The sequence below is a fragment of the Gigantopelta aegis genome, chromosome 8, assembly GCF_016097555.1.
Source record: "Gigantopelta aegis isolate Gae_Host chromosome 8, Gae_host_genome, whole genome shotgun sequence".
Lineage (NCBI taxonomy): Eukaryota > Metazoa > Mollusca > Gastropoda > Neomphalida > Peltospiridae > Gigantopelta > Gigantopelta aegis.
In genome coordinates this window covers 65,104,175-65,126,792 of record NC_054706.1, presented here as the reverse complement: position 1 = coordinate 65,126,792, position 22,618 = coordinate 65,104,175, and the positions used below count along the sequence as shown (strand labels likewise).

General features: G+C 38.2%; 1 protein-coding gene across 1 annotated transcript in view; it reads right to left on the bottom strand.

Moving 5' to 3' along the window:
- Nucleotides 1-22,618, bottom strand: part of LOC121379781 (choline O-acetyltransferase-like) — a 62,206-nt gene that overhangs the window by 22,000 nt on the left and 17,588 nt on the right. Inside the window, exons 2-8 of the mRNA XM_041508433.1 lie at nt 22,194-22,388; nt 19,775-19,893; nt 18,895-18,948; nt 18,251-18,425; nt 11,337-11,514; nt 9,493-9,680; nt 8,669-8,769 (exon numbers count right to left, since the gene is read on the bottom strand). Coding sequence (XP_041364367.1) covers nt 8,669-8,769; nt 9,493-9,680; nt 11,337-11,514; nt 18,251-18,425; nt 18,895-18,948; nt 19,775-19,893; nt 22,194-22,388 — 1,010 coding nt within the window. The remainder of the gene's footprint in view (nt 1-8,668; nt 8,770-9,492; nt 9,681-11,336; nt 11,515-18,250; nt 18,426-18,894; nt 18,949-19,774; nt 19,894-22,193; nt 22,389-22,618) is intronic.

Genomic DNA, 22,618 nt, shown 5'->3' with positions numbered 1-22,618 from the left:
GACTATATATACAAATTACTAACTGTTTGATATCCATGCCCAGTACCGGCTTCCGACCTCAGTGGTATTCTGGTTAAGTTGTCGGCAGTGAGGCTGGTAGATTCTGGGTTCAAATCCTAGTACCGGCTTCCACCCATGCTCATGTTGAATCTTCTACACTGACCTCGTTCTCTCAAATCCTCTCTCTCTCTCTCTCTCTCTCTCTCTCTCTCTCTCTCTCTCTCTCTCTCTCTCTCTCTCTCTCTCTCTCTCTCTCTCTCTCTCTCTCTCTCTCTGTGTGTGTGTGTGTGTGTGTGTGTGTAATATATAGCTTCCTGATATTATATTTATAAACAACATTCTAATTTATTTTATGGTAATAAATCTGCCTTATTGTAACTGTTTGTGTCAGGCATGGATCCAAGAGACGTATTTGCATGAGTTACATCTCAAATCCTAAAGTATCCCCAAAATCCAGTATTTACCGAATGGTGTATATAATTGTTGTTTATAATGTGGTAATGTAAAGTCTTTGTCGCTGGCATTTTCTGGCATAGACTGTCATAAACACAATACATGTTAGTGTAGTTTTAATACTGGAAGTGCTGTAGAACACACACACAAATAAAGAAAAAGAACAAAAAACCAAAACATTTTGTGATGCAAAAATTTGGTCTTGATTTTGTGCAGAGATATGCAATCCCATAGACGGGAAGGCGTGAGTAGCACCCCCCCCCCCCCCCCCCCCCACCCCGAAAAGCAATTGCCCCGTTAGAATCTCTGCTATTGTGTATGTCTTACGTATTCCCCCTGAAAAACAACTGGCTGTGTCCTTAAGATACGATACTGAATATGTTTAATGGTTTGGTATTCAAATTTATGGACTTATTAACGCATACATTTTACTACTCAATTTTCTCCACAAAATGTGTATTACTTTCTTTTATAGAATTTTGTCAGCCAGCAAACACATTTTCTATATTTTTTGTTCTAGTAATTTTTGCTTTGCAGTTGTGTCATAAACATCAACGCCAGTGTTCTTATTTAGAATGCTGTAAGACAAACCACTCACTCTGGTTGTGATTGACATTTATACCCCCGGTGGGGGTAACTCTGAGTTAGTGAAATATTACGATTCGCCGCTAGAGACTCCACGTGTCACGTACAGGCTGAGAATGACAGCATTCTGTACAGCGCGTCTGTGATATGACTAAATCGTGCTGTTTCAATTAACTTTTATTCCCCTCCCGGGATCGCCCGAACCGTGCAGTCAGATTTATGCCCGAGCATAGAAGTCAATGCATCGCGTTACGCGGTCAGTAATTATGTAACCTCTGATCATTGATTCCTGCAGCCAGCTTTGAACATTTAATACCAGCGATGGAGGTGAGTTATTACCTGCAATTAGGTATAATAATAATTATATTAGGCCTACTCGCGATTAGAAAGGTTATTGCCCGCGACCAGGACAATTTATTACCTGCGATCAAATCATATTATCTACAAGCATGTCATGTTATTATCCACGATTAGGTCATGTTATTATTCACGATACGGTCATGTTATAACTACGATCAGGTCATGTTATTATCTACGATCATGTCATGTTATTATCTACGATCATGTCATGTTATTATCCACGATCAGGTCATGTTATTATTCACGATCATGTCATGTTATTATCCACGATCAGGTCGTGTTATTATCCACGATCAGGTCATGTTATTATCCGCGATCATGTCATGTTATTATCTATGATCATGTCATGTTATTATCTACGATCAGGTCATGCTATTATCCGCGATCATGTCATATTATTATCTACGATCATGTCATGTTATTATCCACGATCAGGTCATGTTATTATTCACGATCAGGTCATGTTATTCTCCGCGAACATGTCATGTTATTATCCATGATCATGTCATGTTATTATTCACGATCATGTCATGTTATTATCCACGATCAGGTCATGTTATTATTCACGATCATGTCATGTTATTATCCGCGATCAGGTTATGTTATTATTCACGATCATGTCATATTATTATCTACGATCAGGTCATGTTATTATCTACGACCAGGTCATATTATCCACGACCATGTCATGTTATTATCTACGATCAGGTCATGCTATTATCCACGATCAGGTCATATTATAATCTACGATCAGGTCATATTATCCACGACCATGTCATGTTATTATCTACGATCAGGTCATGTTATTATCCACGATCAGGTCATGTTATTATCTACGATCAGGTCATATTATCCACGACCATGTCATGTTATTATCTACGATCAGGTCGTGCTATTATAGACATAAGATCTATTTATTATCCGCGATCAGCCCTAAATTCAGCCAGCGAACGTTTCATTAACGTTCGCAAATTATTTGATTGGTTCCTGACGTGACCATTTGGTTCAACGCATAAGTCAGTCTAGCGGACGTTTTTCTGCTCAGTCTGGCTGAGTTGGGTGCGAGTGCGAATAATTTTTACATGCTCATATACCACTAGAGTTTCGAGCATGTCCGTCCCGGTGCCTGTCTCTGGATAGCCAGGGGCTTGTCCCGGGACAGAAAAAAAATGAAGCGGACAATTTTGAAATTTACATCCAAAAATTAAATAGTGGGCCTTTAAAATTTTGATGCGCATCTCTAATTAATATAATTAATAAAGAAAATTCTACTGATTACATTTGGTCGCTAGATTAGATCGGGTGGTCAAAAAGAAATTAGATAAGATCGGTGGCCTGACTCGGGATGGAGGGGATAGAGTTGAAAATGGGCAGAATTTTGAAAATAGCAATTAGTAAAAAGGTTAATAGAATTTTTTTTAAAAGAAGAAGAAGAAGAAGAAAAAAAGTTACAAGCCAAAAATAAAAAGAATTGACTGCTCGGTCGAATATTTATATAATTTGGAGCATTTTAGAAGGACAGTCCAAAAATAAATAAGAGAAAGAAGAGAGGATCGGACTATTTAATAATATTGAAAAAAGAAAGTAATTTCGACATAAACTTTTGAACGACGGTCTAAAAGTTTAAAGTCCGATCTATATGTCCACATGAGTGGCCTCGTTACGGCCGTTAGGGTGCACAGCTTGTAGGGATGAGATGGGTTGCATCCCGTCAAGAAAACCCCTAGATTGACAGTCAGTAGACATTGAAGGTGTAGTGCTGTGCTGAAATACAGATCTTGAGAAGCCGGATCCGTCTGAACGAGAGAGAGAATCAGACTAGGGTATAGTCCAGTCGTCATGGGTTGGTATAGTGGTGCGAACGGGCCCGACTCCGGAGGATACGAGATGGTATCACAATAAAACAAAGTAAAGTCTAGAAAAGAGTAGTAGGGGCCGACCCCGCTTCCTATTTCTTCTTAGAGTGGGGCGGTCAATCTTCCAGTGCTGCTAGGACAGGCTCGGACATGTAGAGACTAAACGCGAACAACCGTGGCGTTCTGCAGAATAGCCGTCATACGAGTCACGAAAAAAACAAGTCAACATAGTCAAACGGAGAAATGACGTGGGGGCGAGGAATCTCGCTAAAAAAGAATCCAACCTGGTGGTGCAGACTCTCGAAACGACAAGCGTTCCAGCGTTCAATCAGTTCCAATGGCCGCATACATCCCAGTAGAAAACTTCACTTCGCTGCAGTGTGCACAAGCGAAACAAACACGTCGACGAGCTCCAGACTGGGAGTTGGGTTTTTTTCGCTAACATTTGAAAACTATTTTGATTGGTTCTCGAAGTGGTCATTCAGTTTACTGTGAAGCGAAAAAACTAGTCTAGCGAACGTTAGCGAAAAGCTGTTCGACTGAACTTGACTCAAGTCATGGTATTATATGCATCAGGGAAATTTCCGTGATCAGGGCAAGTTACTAATCGTGATCAAAGAAAGTTATTATTTGCGATAAGGGAACCTTATTATTCGTGATCTTAGCAAGTTATTATTCGTGTTCAGGGTAAGGTATTATCTAGGGACGACGGAAGCAAGTAGACATGGGGGGGGGGGGGGGGGGGGGGCCTAACCGAGATCGAGGGCAAAATGTTACGGGGTTCGGGGGTATGCTTCCCCGTAAAATTTTAAAATATAGATGTTCTGAAATGCAATTTCCTGCATTCTACAAGTAAAATTCATATCTGCCTTAAGATTTACTATCAATAATATTTTTGATTCCAGCACCTTCTGCTCTGCTGTGTCTGTTATTCGCTTTGGAGACAATGTATATATTATCCGCGATCAGGGCAGTTAATGTCCGTGTTCAGGACACATTATTATCCACGATCAGGGCAACGTATTACGGTAATTAGAACACGCTATTATCCACGTTCGGGGAGAGTTATACCCGCGACCAGTTAAAGTTTGTTTTGTTTAACAACACCACTAGAGCACACTAATTTATTAACTATTGGCTACTGGCTCGTTGTATGTCAAATATTTGATAACTGACATATAGTCTTAGGAAACCCACTATTTAGTTTTTTCGTAATATTCACTCATTTATTTTTACTTATTTTCGTGCTTATATCCTATTAAGGTTCAAGTACGCTGTCCTGGGCACACAGCTCAGCTATCTGGGCTGTTTGTCCAGGACAGTGGGTTAGTGGTGAGGTATTAGCTTGAGAGAATTCGGTGTAGTGGTCTTACATCTACTCATCGAGTCGTTAAAACTCTCTCTGGGTGGGTGCCGGTATCGGGCTGCGAACCCAGTACCCACCAGGCTTATGTATTATGGCTTAACCATGACACCACCGAGGCCGGTTTTTCGTTAGCAGCCAGGGATCCTTCATATGCCCTCTTCCAAAGAGAGGACAACACATATCATGACTTTTGTTATACCAGACATAGGGCACTAGCTGGGATGGGGGACTACCGAATCAGAGAATGGTGGTTCGATCCTACGACCAAACACCTCAGGCGAGCGTTCTACTGACTGAGTTAGATCTCGCCCCTACCCGCGATCATGGCTAGATAAAATTCACTATCACGGAAGATTACTAATTATGACTATCGAAAGTTATTAAAGGAACAGACCGCAGTTTCAATCCGTGAAAAGTAACACTAAGTTTAGTTAATCTACAAACCTGTAACACATTTGGATAAAATTACAACTCAGTGAAACACGAGTCTGTAACTTTGAAATGGTGAAATACCCCCTATAAAAAGACAAAAATTCGACTCCATAACTGTTACTTCTCAGACGCGCGTGCGTTTTTTTTTTTAAATATGAGAAATGCATTTTGTGATATTAAAAACACCAGGATGACCAAAAACACTTCGAATGTACGGAAATTGATAATCTAAACAATAAAATCTAAGTAAAGTATGATTTAAGTTATCATAAACGGCTATAATAGTAAAAAAATATAGTGTTTAAAAACTAGGGTATGTCCCTTTAACCACGTTCAGGGCCGGTTATTACACGTCCCCAGCCACACATTATTTATGACCTGAATGTAGGACTGTAACAGACCTCGCTATGAGACAAACTGAGGGGAGTGATTAAATGCTCCCCTAAATTAGATTACTAAGGGAAGGAAGGAAATGTTTTATTTAACGACGCACTCAACATTTTTTTTACGGTTATATGGCGTCAGACATATGGTTAAGGACCACACAGATATCGAGTAGGGAAACCCGCTGTCGCCACTTCATCGGCTACTCTTTTTCGATTAGCAGCAAGGGATCTTTTATATGCACCATCCCATAGACAGGATAACACATACCACGGCCTTTGTTACACCAGTTGTGGAGCACTGGCTGGAACGAGAAATAGCCAAATGGGATCACCAACGGGGATCGATCCTAGACGGACCGCGCATCAAGCGAACACTTTACCATTGGGCTACGTCCCGCCCCTAGATTACTGGGAGCCATTATAGTTGGGTGGCTGTCCAAAACAATGGTTAAAAGCACAAAACGTGGCACACATATACCTATATAGTAACCTAGACCCATTACAAGCCCTTACATATATGGACCCACCTCAGCAGCGCCCCTTAATGGCCAGGGAGGATCTACAAATGTCCCCCAACCCCTATTAAAAATATGACCATATTGAGCATTGTTATTTAATTCTTTTGTAATACTATTTAAAAAATAATTCACATGTTAAGATGATCTAAATCCCCCCCCCCCCCCCCCTTGAACTAGATGGGAAGCCAGACACCCCCTTAAATGGTGAGGTCTGCTCTAACCATTTACTGTTCTAAAACACAAAATTATATTTTCTTTGTAGTCCACTTACCCCCAATAGAAGTATTGCAACACGTTGATTGAACAAGACAAGTTGAATCATTTAGAGAGTAACCATGAAACAATGTCTTTATTACCTCCCTTGGGAGTCTACGGCAGTATCTTTATAAATAACCGTGATTGTATATAATTGAATACAAATCTCCCAGTCGACCATGGTTTATTTTATGTTTGTTTTTATTATCTTTTGTCAAACAAAAGAGTCGTCTAAATTTAGTTAATTATCATAAGTCTCAATGGAGTCGAAGGCAAATTGCTAACATCCGGTTCTATAAATAGACATTAACGCCACTATGTACGTCACTCTGGTGTCGCCCTTTTTTGTGTGTGTGGGGGTGACCTTAAACAAAGCTTAATGAAGTTAAGCAGTGCACCGTACTAATCTAGAGTTTGTGTGTTGTTATATTTAAATAACTCGATTGACGCATCTACAGGAAGATAGAATGTCTCTATTGACAGTAACCAGATGATATATGCATGCTTAATTGCACCAGATGACATTGAATAATAAACACAATTGAATAACTGCAGAGTCAGCCGTTTTTCCTTCTTTCTGCTGTTGCCCGAGTACATTTGAAACAGCATTATCTATTTTATGGAAGTTATTTCAATAATATACTCGACACAGTAATTCTGCGTGATTAAATGTCTCGCCTGCCACAAACGTTTTCGTGTCACTGACAGTTAAAGTTAAAGTTTATTTTGTTTAATAACACCACTAGAGTACATTGGTATATTAATCATTGGCTATTGGATGTCAAATATTTGGTAATTTTGACATATAGTTCTAGAGGAAACCAGCTACATTTTTCGATTAGTAGCAAGGGATCTTTTATATGCACCATCCCATAGACATGTCTATAGGATGATGCATATAAAAGGCCCCTTGCTATTAATAGAAAAATACCGTACTGGTAGGTACTGGGTTCGCAGCCCGGTACCGGCTCCCACCTAGAGCGAGTTTTAACGAGTCAATGGATAAGACCACTACACCCTCTTCTTTCTCACTAACCAATAACAGACAGCCTAGCTAGCTGAGGTGTGTGCCCAGGACAACCTGCTTGAACATTAATTGGATATAAGCACGAAAACAAGTTGAAATGAAATGAAATGAAATAGAAAGATATTGCGGGTTTCCTCTCTAAGACTATATGTCATAATTACCGAATGTTTGACATCCAATAGTGGATGATTAATAAATCAATATGCTCTAGTGGTGTCGTTAAAAAAAAGAAAAAAAGTTTACAAACCTATTATATAACACATTTGGATAAAGTTTTAACATAGTGAAACAAGAGTCTGTGAAACAGGGAAATATCCTTAAAAAGTAAACTAGAGTTTGTCTACTTTTCACAAGTACGTGCGTCTTTAAAATATTAAAAGTACATTAAATTTTTTTTTAAAACAACATGAAGACCAGGATGTACTGACATGGATAATCTAAGAAATAAAACCTAAGTAATGTCTGATTTCAGTTATAAAAAGCCAGCTCTAATAGTGAAAAATATGCCATAGTGTTTAAACAATTTTGAAGAAAATGCCGAAAAATATCTACTGGTCTTTAAGAGTGCTTCGCAAGGCTCAATGGGTAGGTATAAACCACTTGCACCGACCAGTGATCAATAACTGGTTCAACAAAGGTCATGGTTTGTGCTATCCTGCCTGTGGGAAGCGCAAATAAAAGATCCCATGCTGCCTGTCGTAAAAGAGTAGCCTATGTGGCGACAGCGGATTTCCTCTAAAAAAAAGAGTGTTTGACGTCCAATAGCCAACGATAAGATAAAAAAAAAATCAATGTGCTCTAGTGGCGTCGTTAAATAAAACAAACTTGACTTTTTACTGGTCTTTAATTAATTTTGATGAGTATACCTGGCTCACGGGGGCGAGATATAGTCCAGAGGTAGTGTGCTCGTATGAAGTGCAATATATTGTAGGATGGATCAGTCTAGATAGACCCAAGGGGGCATGGTCTAGCTCAGTCGGTAGAGTACTCGATTCAGGGGCGGACCCGTAATTTTATAAAGGAGGGGTCTCTCAATTGTAAAAACTAAAAATCCAAGTTTGAGTTTGCCGACGGAATTTGAGCCGTATTCCCACAGGGAGCGTGATCTGTAGGGAGTTCGGGGGCATGCTCCACGGAAAATATTAAAATAAAGATGATCAAAGACGCGTTTTCTGGGTAATTTAGTGTTGTATATTGTGGATGATGAATAGGGTTTCTTTTCTCTTTATTTTTGGTATCTGTACTTGCATCTGTTTATATCCACAAGAATGCTATTATGTGTATCCAATGGTACAATAACTATCATTATATCTTCTATGAATATGGAGAAAAGATGCTATTAAATTCGTATCCAGTAATGGAAACATGTGTCGCAAAACGAGTAGAGGTATCTCAATAAAACAGAACTTTAACTTATAAATTATAATTACACATATCGAAGGGCGTGGTCGACCATTTGTACAACAGCGATTCCTTCTGCCACAGAGTGTTCGTAGTTCATACCACAGGACCCGTTGGCGGCGACGACAAACTGCAAGAAATGTCCAATATAACAAAAAATAAGTGATAATAAAAAATACATTTATTTTTTTAAAAATATTTTAGTAAACATTACACTATTATTAAATTTGAGCGCAAGAAACATTTGTACTTCTGTTTTACAGCAGTATTCAAAACTTACATTTTAGCTACTGTTTTAAGTATTAGATTGCAAGTTGCAACCGTATGAAAGAACACTACTTAAAGGGGCGTTCTCGTTATATGCCAACATGCCGACCTGTGAGAACACTAAAGTCGTGTCGAAGTCATACCGATTAGAACATATCCTATATTTTTTTTATGACAAATCGCATGCGACAAGTCGGTGCAACAAATCGCAAAAATGAGAACGCCGCTTTATACACACGTAATCTGACAACTCCACTGTAGGCAACTACATATGCCTGTACGACAGATGAGTTGTACAAAAACAGACAACTTGTCTGTCGTCAGTGTAAGCATTAGATACCATTTACTTTAGATACGTTTTGAAACAATTCGTCGGACAAATGGCACGTAATCAGACGCGTGTGTAGGATGACGGTCGAATACCCCCCCCCCCCCCTCCCCCTCGTTCCAAGCACATTTTCTTTTTTTCAGTGTAGTTTTCGGGGGAGCATTAGCCGACCCCCTAAATACTTCGCTTGGTACAGTCTAGACAGTCTACACCCACCATTGCACAATGTCCTGCATATAACATTATCTATGTACTAACCTGCATAGTGGCGTCAAACCACCTGTTGCACGTGTTAACATTCGTACCCTGCCCGTGCAACATGTGCAGTGCCAGAGCCGTGTCATCCAGCTTCTTACTGGACTCGTAGCGTGGAACAGTTCCATCGTCCAGACACAGAATAAATATGCTCTGTTCTATCAGCTCCAGCGACTCCCTATTACTGGGGTCTACAACGATAAATAAACCCAGTAAGACACCAATGAAACACCACCACCGACACCACCACCACCACCACCACCATTACCAACAACAACACAGAATAAATATACTCTGATAAACATAGCCAGTGCTCATCGAAGTAGACTAATGACAGCAAAACACACGTTTAACACACTTCCTTGGCCAGCTCTGAGCCCCGACCTTTCACTCATCGAACAAATCTGGGACATTATGAGGCGTCGTCTCAGAGAACGTGAACGTTAGCCGGACACTTTGGCCGAGCTGGATTTTGGGCTTCAAGAAAAATGAGCCAGCCCCCCCCCCCCCCCCCCCCCCCCACACACACACACACACACACACCTAACCCCCATCGCCAAATAAAATTGGACGCCAGATAAGGAGCATGCCTCGCCGGTACCGCTCATGTTTAGTCAATCGTGAAAGAGTTCCACCCGTTACTAACTACTGAAGCAAAGACGTCAATTGTAATCTCTCTATCTTTAGCATCAATTTCTTTTTCATCTACACACATCCAACTACCCAGACATGAACATTTCACGCTAATGTATTAACCCTTGTATTTTTGCAATAATTCTTAATAAAAAATGTAATGAACAAACTGAGTTTAACTCCATTATTTAACGATATATTTGAATATCCCGTACTTATTTTGAACAGTATATTAATTGAGCTCTATGTTGTGTAGATATGCCAAACAAGTCTTGGAAATAGCAGTACTTCGATGTAGAAATTTAATGTATCGAGAGTGGCGGTCCTCCTACCGACGAAGAATCTAACAGTGATTCACGTTGTAAAAACATAGTTTAACTGTCTTGTGTAGATACGAGTTTGATTACAATGACATTTTATACGTACGTGGTTATATCTTTAAATGTTTAAACATCATTAATTTCATTTCAACTTATTTTCGTGCTTATATTCAATTAAGGTTCAAAAACGCTGTCCTAGGGGATACACCTCAGCTATCTTGTCTGTCTGTCCAGGATAGTGGGTTAGTTGTTAGTTTGTTAGTGAGAGAGAAGAGGGTGTAGTCGTTAAAACTCGATCTGGGTGAGAGCCGGTACCGGGCTGCGAACCCAGTACCTACCAGTCCGGTGGCTTAACCACGACACCACCGAGGCCGGTTAAATATCCAGCTGATTGTGGATAGTTTCGATTATATTACTTTACTAATAAACAATATGTGAATATGTGGTGCAATTTCCATTGTTTAAAGTTGCAGACCCTAGTTTCAAATCGTAAAAAAGGACACTAAGTTTAGTTAATCTACAAACCTATAACACATTTCGATAACAGTGTGAAACGAGAGTCTGTGACGTTTAGACGGTGAAATACACTTAAAAATAGACTAAAACTCGGCTTCATAACTTACTTCTCAGATGCACGTGCGTTTTTAAATATATGAAAAATGCATTTTATGATATTAAAAACACCAGAATGACCAGAAACACTTTGGATGTACGGAAATGAATAAACAATAAAATCTAAGTAAAGTATTATTTCAGTTATCAAAAACGGCTCTAATAATAAAAAATATGCCTTAGTGTTTAAAAACTAGGGTCTGTCCCTTTTAATGAACGATAGAATAAATTAATAAAATTACAAATAGTGCAGAACACTGAAATCATAAACGTAATTGCTACCTTTCTGAAGAGTTATTCTCGATTCTGCCCATCTGTCACGTGACTGTGACGTCAGAACACCGATAGATGGCGCGTTGCCAGCGTCCACGTCTGCCAGCTTTGTTATGAGTTCAAGTTGTTGATAAATCTTTTCGTAAGACGCTGTGGCGGAATTTGAAGTGACCTCCATGGCAAACATCTACAAAGGGCAATAAACTATTTTAATTGATGTTTTTAAGACCCGACCAGTCGTCAACAACTACTTAGCTGCTCATAACCTGGAATACAAATATCAGTAATTACCGTTTTCAAATTGCTGGATGGCATCAGATGCAGTCATTACTGACGGATCAATTAGTTTCCGAGGTTTACAGTAGTCTTACAAACCATAAACATACAGTTCATATAGCATTACAGATATCTGAATTATACATGTACAATACACATTTTATAGTTTTCACAAAGGAGGTTGCAATCTCGTAACCATTATTTGATAATTATGACATATGTCTTAGAGTAAACCGATATATCTTTACATTGGCAGCAAGAGCTTTTTTTAATATGCATTTTCCCACAAACAGGAACATTTTAAGTCCAGTTTGACATTTTGTATATCAAATTAATTATATGTATGTATATTTGTATGTATGTATGTATGTATGTATTGATGTATGAATATCTATATATTGTATGTATGTCGAGGTTGACTATTACATACATAAATATTAACGCACTGGCGCAAGGGATAATTAAATCCTTTCTGGCCTCACAAATTGTCCCATGCCGTTGCTGGGACTCGAACCTGTGGCACCGATTCGCCCGCAAATTGCAAGACTTACCACGATACGCTCTGAGCTATCGAAGCTTCCATAAAAAGGAAGCTCTTTAACTCAACCATATGCATGGGGCCTACAATCTACGCGATCGATCCCGCTTACGTGCATGAAACAGTGGGCAGACCTGGCACTGGCTAGTATGTATTGATGTATGAATATCTATATATTGTATGTATGTCGAGGTTGACTATTACATACATAGATATTAACGCACTGGCGCAGGGGATAATTAAATCCTTTCTGGCCTCACAAATTGTCCCATGCCGTTGCTGGGACTCGAACCTGTGGCACCGATTCGCCCGCAAATTGCAAGACTAACCACGATACGCTCTGAGCTATCGAAGCTTCCATAAAAAGGAAGCTCTTTAACTCAACCATATGCATGGGGCCTACAATCTACGCGATCGATCCCGCTTACGTGCATGAAACAGTGGGCAGACCTGGCACTGGCTAGTATGTATTGATGTATGAATATCTATATATTGTATGTATGTCGAGGTTGACTATTACATACATAGATATTAACGCACTGGCGCAGGGGATAATTAAATCCTTTCTGGCCTCACAAATTGTCCCATGCCGTTGCTGGGACTCGAACCTATGGCACCGATTCGCCCGCAAATTGCAAGACTAACCACGATACGCTCTGAGCTATCGAAGCTTCCATAAAAAGGAAGCTCTTTAACTCAACCATATGCATGGGGCCTACAATCTACGCGATCGATCCCGCTTACGTGCATGAAACAGTGGGCAGACCTGGCACTGGCTAGTATGTATTGATGTATGAATATCTATATATTGTATGTATGTCGAGGTTGACTATTACATACATAGATTAAATCCTTTTTGGCCTCACAAATTGTCCCATGCCGTTGCTGTGTATGTGTGTGTATGTATGTATATATATATATATATATATATATATATATATATATACACACACACACATACACACACAGAGAATACCAAACGATCTTGCCTGTCATACCATTTTTATGAAATGAGTGAACAGTTTTTGTATTTTTGTACGAATTGGGTTAGCAAGTGATCTACGTCATGTTCACGTCACGCCAATATTACACTAGTTAGAAATTGCGTGATTGTTATGACATGAACAATATCTTACACCGATGTGTAATAAATAATTATATTCGCGTATCTTTTGTAGTTTTGTATAGATGCATGTATATTATTGTGACATGCGCGATTCTTTTTCAATACCGTTCATAAATAAACAATATTTGCATAAATTGTGTTTGGTAAGTTTTAAACCAACTTTGTGTCGATATTATTATCGACTTATTATTGTTATTAAAATACTGTCCTGCAGTACATGTCAATAATGTAAACGTTTAATCTACTTTTGTTTGTTAGCTTAAACTTTGTTAAGTCGGATTACATTTATATCCATGTTTAATGCTAGCTTAAAATATTTTAGGTCAGATTACACCTATATCATTGTATCCTACGCGATTATTCTTCAGTGCTATTCATAAATAGACAACATTTGCATAACATTTGTTGGTAAGTTTTAAGCCAACTGCTTTGTTTCAATATTAGGTTGGACTATACCAAATAAAATTTCATGTTAACGTTTGTGCTTTAAAACACTATATGCAATATATCAACCAAACTAAGACCCATAAATATCAACACTATAACCCCTACCTCAAAGTATTAATTGCAGAAAATGGTACCTTTCATGGCTCATTTTCGGTATAACCAGATGTTTCTACAACACCCCTAGTTTCGCACAAAATTTTAGTACTTTTTTTTACAGGTACCCCATACATGTTCCAAGCACAAGGCTACATGACACAGTGGCAATAGTTCAAATAAAATTGCATACATTTTTAGCCTAAATGAAACTTTTTTTTTTATAACCAACACACTCACATTTATAACCAATCACAGGACTTGTGGTGTTAACTTCTCTATGAAAAGTTCGGTGCACCTCGAACTTTGACCCAGCCGAAAATTAATTGGTTTAGTGCTACCATTAGTATCGACTCATTGTTATTAAAGACGCAGACGCTAGTTTCAGCCCGAGAAAATGGACACTAAGTTTAGTTAATTTACAAACCTGCAACACATGTTTGGATATGGTTATAACAGAGAGAAGCTAAAGTATGCGATGTTTAAATGGGGGAAATACTGTCTAAAAATATCTAGAACTTGTCTTGATAACCGTTACTTCTCAGACGAACGTACGTTTTTAGAATTAAGAAAAATTCATTTATGGGTATTACCATAACGTGGATGACAAGAACCACTTCAGGTGTACTAAAAGGAATATTCTAAATAGCAAAATGTAAATACATCTAATTTAAATTATGAAAAACGGTTTTAATAGTGAAAAGTACGTCGTAGTGTTTAAAAACTTGGGTCTGTCACTTTAAGATACTGGTCTGCAGTACATGTCGAACATGTTGAAGTATAATCTCTTTGTTTAATGTTAGGGGCGGGACGCTTGCTTGATGCGCGGTCGGTTTGGGATCGATCCCCGTCGGTGGGCCCATTGAGCTATTTATCGTTTCAGCCAGAGTACCACGACTGGTATATCAAATGCCGTGATATGTGCTGTCCTGTCTGTGGGATGGTGCATATAAAATATCCCTTGCTACTAATGGAAAAACGTAGCGGGTTTCCTCTCTAAGACAATATGTCAAATTACCAAATGTTTGACATCCAATAGATGATGATTAAATAAAGACAAAAACTTTGTTTAATGTTAGACCGGCCTCGGTGGTGTTGTGGTTAAGCCACCGGACATAAGGCTGGTAAGTATTGGATTCGCAGCCCGGTACCAGATCCCACCCAGAGCGAGTTTTAACGACTCAATGGGTAGGCGTAAGACCACTACACCGACTTCTCTCTCACTAACCACTAACAGCTAACAACTAACCCTCTATCCTGGTCAGACAGCCCAGATGGCTGAGATATGTGCCCAAGAAAGTGTGCTTGAACCTTAATTGGATAAAAGCACGGAAATAAATTGAAATCAATTAATTAATTAACTATGTTAAGCCAGGTTGCATGTCTTTGATATCTATGTTTCTAGTGTTTTGAATTATGGTTGTGAAGTATAAGGTTTTCACCCTGCTCATGATGTTGAAAAAGTTCATATGGATTTCAGTAAAAAAAATTGTTATGTTAAACGAAACACAACAGATCTAGTAGTACTAACAGAACTTGGAAGACTTCCTTTGTATATTGTTCGGAAAATAAGAATAGTTCAATACTGGTTGAAACTTTTAGAAACAAATAACTGTATTTTGAAATCACTATATGATGTTATGCTAGAATGTCAGAATTGTTCTAATTGGCTTTACCATGTTAAAAAAATTACTTTTATCACTAGGCTTTGGAGATATTTGGTATAATCAGCATATCAATAGTACTGAGATATTTTTTATAAGTGTACAAATACGTTTATCTCGCCTTCATGTAAAATTATTTAATCTCATTGGTTGTTTGTCGTTGGACAAATGCCTTATACCCCTGTGGGCGGAGCCAAATTCTCATATACCCCGTCTGTAATTTCCAACAGATTCCAGCCACCCCAGTTAATGCTAAAGCAATAATTAGATTATAAATAACATTAATAATCAGTCAAGTATACATAATTAATTTTATTTTTATTATATTACAAACATTTGAAGTTAAAACTCGTTTATCGATGGAACTATTTTTCGTCACTGGCAAGTGGTTTCGTTCGAGTCCGCGTGGTACGGCTCCGTTAATAAATTGTTAACAATTATTGTCTGGCGTTATTTTGATTATTTGACTATATGGTTTAACATGTCGACAAAATAAATTCGTTGTAGAAGCATCTCTCGGGGTATATGGCTTTTTATGTACCCTCTGTGTGCTCTTTAAAAGAACACACAGAGGGTACATAAAAAGCCATAAACCCCGAGAGATGCTTCTATAACTTATATTAACTGAAAGAAAGAAAGAAATGTTTTATTTAACGACTCACTCAACACATTTTATTTACGGTTATATGGCGTCAGACATATTGTTAAGGACCACACAGATTTTAAGAGGAAACCCGCTGTCGCCACTTCATGGGCTACTCTTTCCGATTAGCAGCAAGGGATCTTTTATTTGCGCTCCCCACAGGCAGGATAGCACAAACCATGGCCTTTGTTGAACCAGTTATGGATCACTGGTCAATGCAAGTGGTTTACACCTACCCATTGAGCCTTGCGGAGCACTCACTCAGAGTTTGGAGTCGGTATCTGGATTAAAAATCCCATGCCTCGACTGGGATCCGAACCCAGTACCTACCAGCCTGTAGACCGATGGCCTAACCACGACGCCACCGAGGCTGGTTTAGTCACGAGAGAGACATTATGCTAGAAAACATGTAATGTATATAAACATTTAATAGATACGTTTTGTTTGCAGTACAGGGGGCGGGATGTAGCCCAGTGGTAAAGCGCTCGCTCAATACGCAGTCGGTCTGGGATCGATTCCTGTCGGTGGGCCGCTATTTCTCGTTCCAGCCAGTGCTCCACAACTGGTGTAACAAATGCCGTGGTATGCATTACCCTGTCTGTGGGATGGTGCATATAAAATATTCCTTGCTGTTAATCGAAAGAGTAGCCTATGAAGTGGCGACAGCCGGTTTCCTCTATCAATATATGTGTGGTCCTTAACTGTATACCTATGAGCCGGAAGGCTTAAAGCTAATAAACTATACTATATCATTATGACCTGCATGATTCTCTTTCAGTGCTGTTCACAAATATACATTATTTGCATAACATTTTAAATCAACTTCTATCTGTTGATATTATAATAAACGTATTGTTAAAATATTGGTATGCACTACATATCAAGAATGTTTAAATATATTTTCTCTTTGTTTAATGTTATTTTAAAATGTGTTAAGGCGACGCCAAACGATACTGGTCTACAAGTAGATCTAACAGCATTGCATGGACTCCCATGTCCAGGTGACATTTTATCTATAAATAACAATTTAATTATCGACCAATTACACTTCTCCTTTTATAGCGTCATTCGGGAGCATACAAATTCTAAAAATATCGGGCGAGACTATTTATGCAATAGGCGAACTTGTTGGTCTATTTCAACATTAAAAAACAGGTGGAAAAGTGCAGTAATAAACTCTGGATTGTATACTAGTATAAACAGATTTTATGGCTATAGCATCACGGATTGTTTTTTTCGTCTTGAAACGAATTTTATATAAAATTTTACATTGAAATTAGTTTCCGGCATACTTTGTAATTCACCCGAATCATTTCGTATACCCTAGGCATAATCCCGAATGTTTTCAAATTCTTTTCAAATCACTGGCATGATTTTACAAGTAAAGGTTTTGATTGGTCGAATGAAAGGTCAACTGGACATGAGCTCCAACGGGGTGCTGTTAGATTCACAGGTAATAGTAAGTAACCAGTGGAGCTCATTTTAATTAGATTGGTATCGTACGAGAACAACCGATTGCATAGCAATCGATAAAATCGTAATGTTGTCTTGTCAAAATCAGCTATTCTGTGGCTGTTCCCGTACGAGGAACTCCTATCGTGTGACGCCGCCTTTAATTCGGGTCATTGTGTTCTTCGCAATTCTGCTTCAATGCTGTTCACAAATAGATTTATATTTGCATACTATTTTGGGGTATTTCAAACCATTTGCTTTATGTTCATATTATTTTAAGCTCATTATTGTTAAGATATTGGTATTCCTGATATGTCAAAAATGTATAAGTTAGCTTGAAATATTTTACATTGTGCCTCGGATGTTTTCTCTTTGTAAATCTTTGATAATCCAGATCGAGCACATTGATTATTAATCATCGGCCAATGAATGTCAAACATTTGGTAATTTTGATAAATAGTCGCTAATTTTTCCAATAGTAGCAAGGGGTCTTTTATATGCACCATACCACGGCCTTTGATATACCAGTCGTGGTGCACTGGCTAGAACGGGCCCACAGACGTATACTACAGGTATTTTGCTACAAGATGTACCATCTGAACGTATGCATACTTTTTTCTTCTTCTTCTTTTTTTTTGGGGGGGGGGGGAGGGGGGGGGAAGGTAACGTTTGCTAAACAGTTACCTGGTTTTTGCACAGAACAGTGATGACGTCATGACCTCGGTTACCCAGTCCCTTCATCTGTACGTCTTTCACGACACCTGGCGCCCGATACGAGGTAAACATGTCGTAGTGCTGCCTCATACACATAGGTTGTCCTTTTTCCTTGTAGCTGACCCGATCCACAGGAAGCGTGTGGCTGCAGAGTCAATGCATAGAAAGCTTTTATTCAGAATTCTGTTAAATTTTATATTCATGTTGTTGAATTTAAAATATTGAATAACCAGGCTATATTTTTTTGTATTATTTGTGCTACGTACGTATCTAGTTCTTTGTACCTACATGAACTAATTCTTTATTCTTCTTTATTTCTTTTTGTCAGCGAACATTAAAAATAGCATATAGCTACTTATTACAATAATTTGAAATTTCTTGACTTTGATAACTTTGATTTATAAAACATTGTGATCGTGTGTTTCTTTTCTTAGAAAATGGAAAGATTTTGCACCGATTCTACAATATACCTTGGATTGTTTTATATTATATTATATTATATTATATTATATTATATTATATTATATTATATTATAAATACAGATAGGAATTTTTAAAATGCTATTCAATTCAAGTAATGCATTGTTTAAACCGTTTTATTTAATTATACACACCTGTCAATCATCGACTTATAGTCTAAGACTCCACACACGAGTTGAGAGGCGTACCTGCGTAAATAAATATATATATAACAAGTTGGTAAATGAATAAATAAATATGCAAATACAAAATTGATCTGTCTTTCTTTATGCTATTGTATACCTTTTATTTTGGCACATTCTTATTAAGAATCTTAAAGGTTTGGAGTCTGGATGTAGTCCAGTGACAAGGTTGGTCGTTCTTGGTTAAACTAGTGGGGGTTTTAATCAAATACCCTACGAAGGGCATTAATCTGCCAAATTGTTGCATCAAATGAAATTTTCATTACTTAAATATAAAATACCTTTTTAAACACCACGTGTTAATGACACACTGGCTTTCGATCCCATAGCCTTTGGCATAATGTGCCATTACTTGGTCGAATGTTGCTCTTAGACCATATTCACTAGTATCAAACAGGTCTATGTGTTAATACATTTATACAAATGAAATAAAATAGTAGATTAGCCTATCAGGAGAAGTACAAATTGTGACGGAAAAAGTCACCGAAAACGATCAATTACCACTTCGGAACAACACGGTTGTTATTATTATTCATGATATTTGCGATTGTGAATGTAACGAATTATTTGATTCGATAGTACCGTTTTCATTTTATACGAAATTATTCGATTTCATGCAACCATTTGGTACATGATCGTGATAGCAAGGTGTCTATTGAGGTTGAGGTCCAATCTAAATGGTATCGTCTGCTCCATTATCAAAATCGACTTCGAATTAATCCTGTTATGGAATTTCGACGTCCAAAGGCGTTGAAGAAATTGTGGAATTTTTACCTCCGAAAGCGTTAAAGATATTAATTATTTGTATCAATATGCTACTTGATGTGTGTACCTGATTTGTTGTCTTTGGTTTGTGAAGCGTTGTTTGGGGAAAATGATTCCTGGGTTGGAATTCACCGGAAGTGGTAGACGAATTTTTAAATACATGTCATCCAGCCACCATTTGTTGGCCTGCAACGAGTAAGAGAGTTTGTATCCACATACATGTATGAGTGTACTTAAAGCGAAACGCAAATACGTTAATACTGCATAAGAAAAAGTAATAATAAACTACCTGCTAAAATACCTGACACACAAACAGATTTTATTCAGTAAAAGGTCTCTAGCCCAAAATACAAACGAAAATACGCAAATTTTGATAATACAATTTGAAATATCAAAGGAATATTAAATTGCAAATAACTTTCAACACTAAGTAAAGATTTATACTGGTTATTGTAATAGTAAGGATTTAACATTTTTAATTGAGGAAGTTTATTCTTGTAGAATATCATATAGTCTTTCTTTAAATAGAGAGATAAAACTATAAACGTCACCACATACTGGCTTAATCATACAAAACCAAGTCCAAATTTGAATAGGATTTGAGTTATGAATGTACTGGTAGCCCGAGTACAGGGTTCGAAATAAGCAATGGAGTAGTGTGCCAAGCACCATGAAAGCATAACATAACTGTGTTTGTGCAGTCTGAAACTTGGACGTTGTATTATTTTACACCAGTATTTAATAGACCCATAAGTTGAAATTGGAGTTGTCATAGCACCAGAACTTTAGGAGCTAACATTTATACTTATATCCCCAACTCTCTTTTGATACTGTATACTAATAACATGGGCGAAGTAGGGGCGGGACGTAGCTCAGTAGTAAAGCGCACGCCTGCTGCACGGTCGGTCGAAGATCGATTTCTGTCGGTAGGCTCATTGAGCTATTTCTCGTTACAGCCAGTTCACAACGACTGGTATGTCAAAAGTCGTAGTATGTGCTATCCTGTCTGTGGGAAGGTGTATATAAAAGATCCCTTGCTACTAATGGGAAAATGTAGCGGGTTTCCTTTTTAAAATTATATGTCAAAATTACAAATTGTTTGACATCCAATAGCCGATGATTAATAAATCAATGTGCTCTAGTGGTGTCGTTAAACAAAACAAACTTTAACTTTAACTATCAGTGACACCGAAAACGTTTGTGGCAGGCGAGGCATTTAATCACGCAAGATTCTTGTATCGAGTATATTACTGAAATAACTGCCATAAAATGTTGTTTCAAAGCTTTTTTCTTTTTTTGTCTACCTCAGTAGCAAGACATAGTTGAGCTTTATGACTTTGAAGTAAACATAATAATACACAAACATTTATGAAGGAAGGAAGGAAATGTTTTATTTAACGACGCACGCAACATATTTTATTTACGGTTATATGGCGTCAGACATATGTTTAAGGACCACAAAGATATAGAGAGAGGAAACCCGCTGTCGCCACTTCATGGGCTACTCTTTTCGATTAGCAGCAAAGGATCTTTTATATACACCATCCCACAGACAGGATAGTACATACCACGGCCTTTGTTACACCAGTTGTGGAGCACTGGCTGGAAAGAGAAATAGCCCAATGGGTCCACCGACGGGGATCGATCCCAGATCGACCGCGCATCAAGCACACGCTTTACCACCGGGCTACGTCCCGCCCCCAAACATTTATAAAATGATAATATACTAGTTTCAACTCGTGATTCATTGTAGAACCTTTCTTACCCCCATAAGATCCCAAAGGACCTCCACTCCTAAATACAATCAATTTAGTCTTGTCAAAATTTATTTTTAGCCCAGTAGATAGGCAAATATGTTCAAAACATTTTAAGGGACTGTCTAGAGTTCGCAGTATTGCAAGATCTGATCGAACACACGAATCCATGAAATAATTACAGGAAGAACAATTAAGTTGATAAATGAATATGTCAAAACAAATGAAGAAATGACTAATCTAGTCGATGAATGTACAAGCGACTGCGTGCAAAATAACATATGATTAAACGCATGGACACATGCATGAATTATGTTTAAACAGGAACAACCGACTAAATGCAAAATAATATATGATTAAACGCATGGACTCATGCATGAATTATGTTTAAACAGGAACAACCGACTAAATGCAAAATAATATATGATTAAACGCATGGACACATGCATGAATTATGTTTAAACAGGAACAAGTGACGAAGTGCAAAAATCATATGATTAAACACACACATGATTTATACAAAAAAATAAACAAGTAACTATTGGTAAAAATCATATGATTTAAATACACGAACAATTGCATGAATTATGTCCAAAAACGATCAAGAAACTAAATGAAAAAAAAAGGATTAAACACAAGTACACATGCGTGAATTATGCCAAAAAGGAACAAGCGACTAAGTGCGAAAATCATACACACCTACTAATACTAAGACTGTGTGTAAGACAATACCCAGTTATCGGTCTCCTCGTAGACTTTTAGCAGGTAGTTCTGGAGGACCTCTCCCTCGCCGCCATCTTGGCGAAACTGATCCACAATGTACGACATCTTGGCAAACAGTGGCGGCGACAGCACGGGCTTCATCACCGTCAAATATTTGTTTAGCGTCGACTGCAGGGACGGCACGGGCAGTTTAGGTAGAGACTTCTAAAAAAAATGAAATGAATATTTGCTTGAGAGAGAGAGAGAGAGAGAGAGAGAGAGAGAGAGAGAGAGAGAGAGAGAGAGAGAGAGAGAGAGAGAGGAGGGAGAGAGAGAGAGAGAGAGAGAGAGAGAGAGAGAGAGAGAGAGAGAGAGAGAGAGAGAGAGAGAGAGAGAGAGAGAGAGAGAGAGAGAGGGAGAGAGCGAGAGAGACAGAGTGTGTGTGGAAGGAAGAG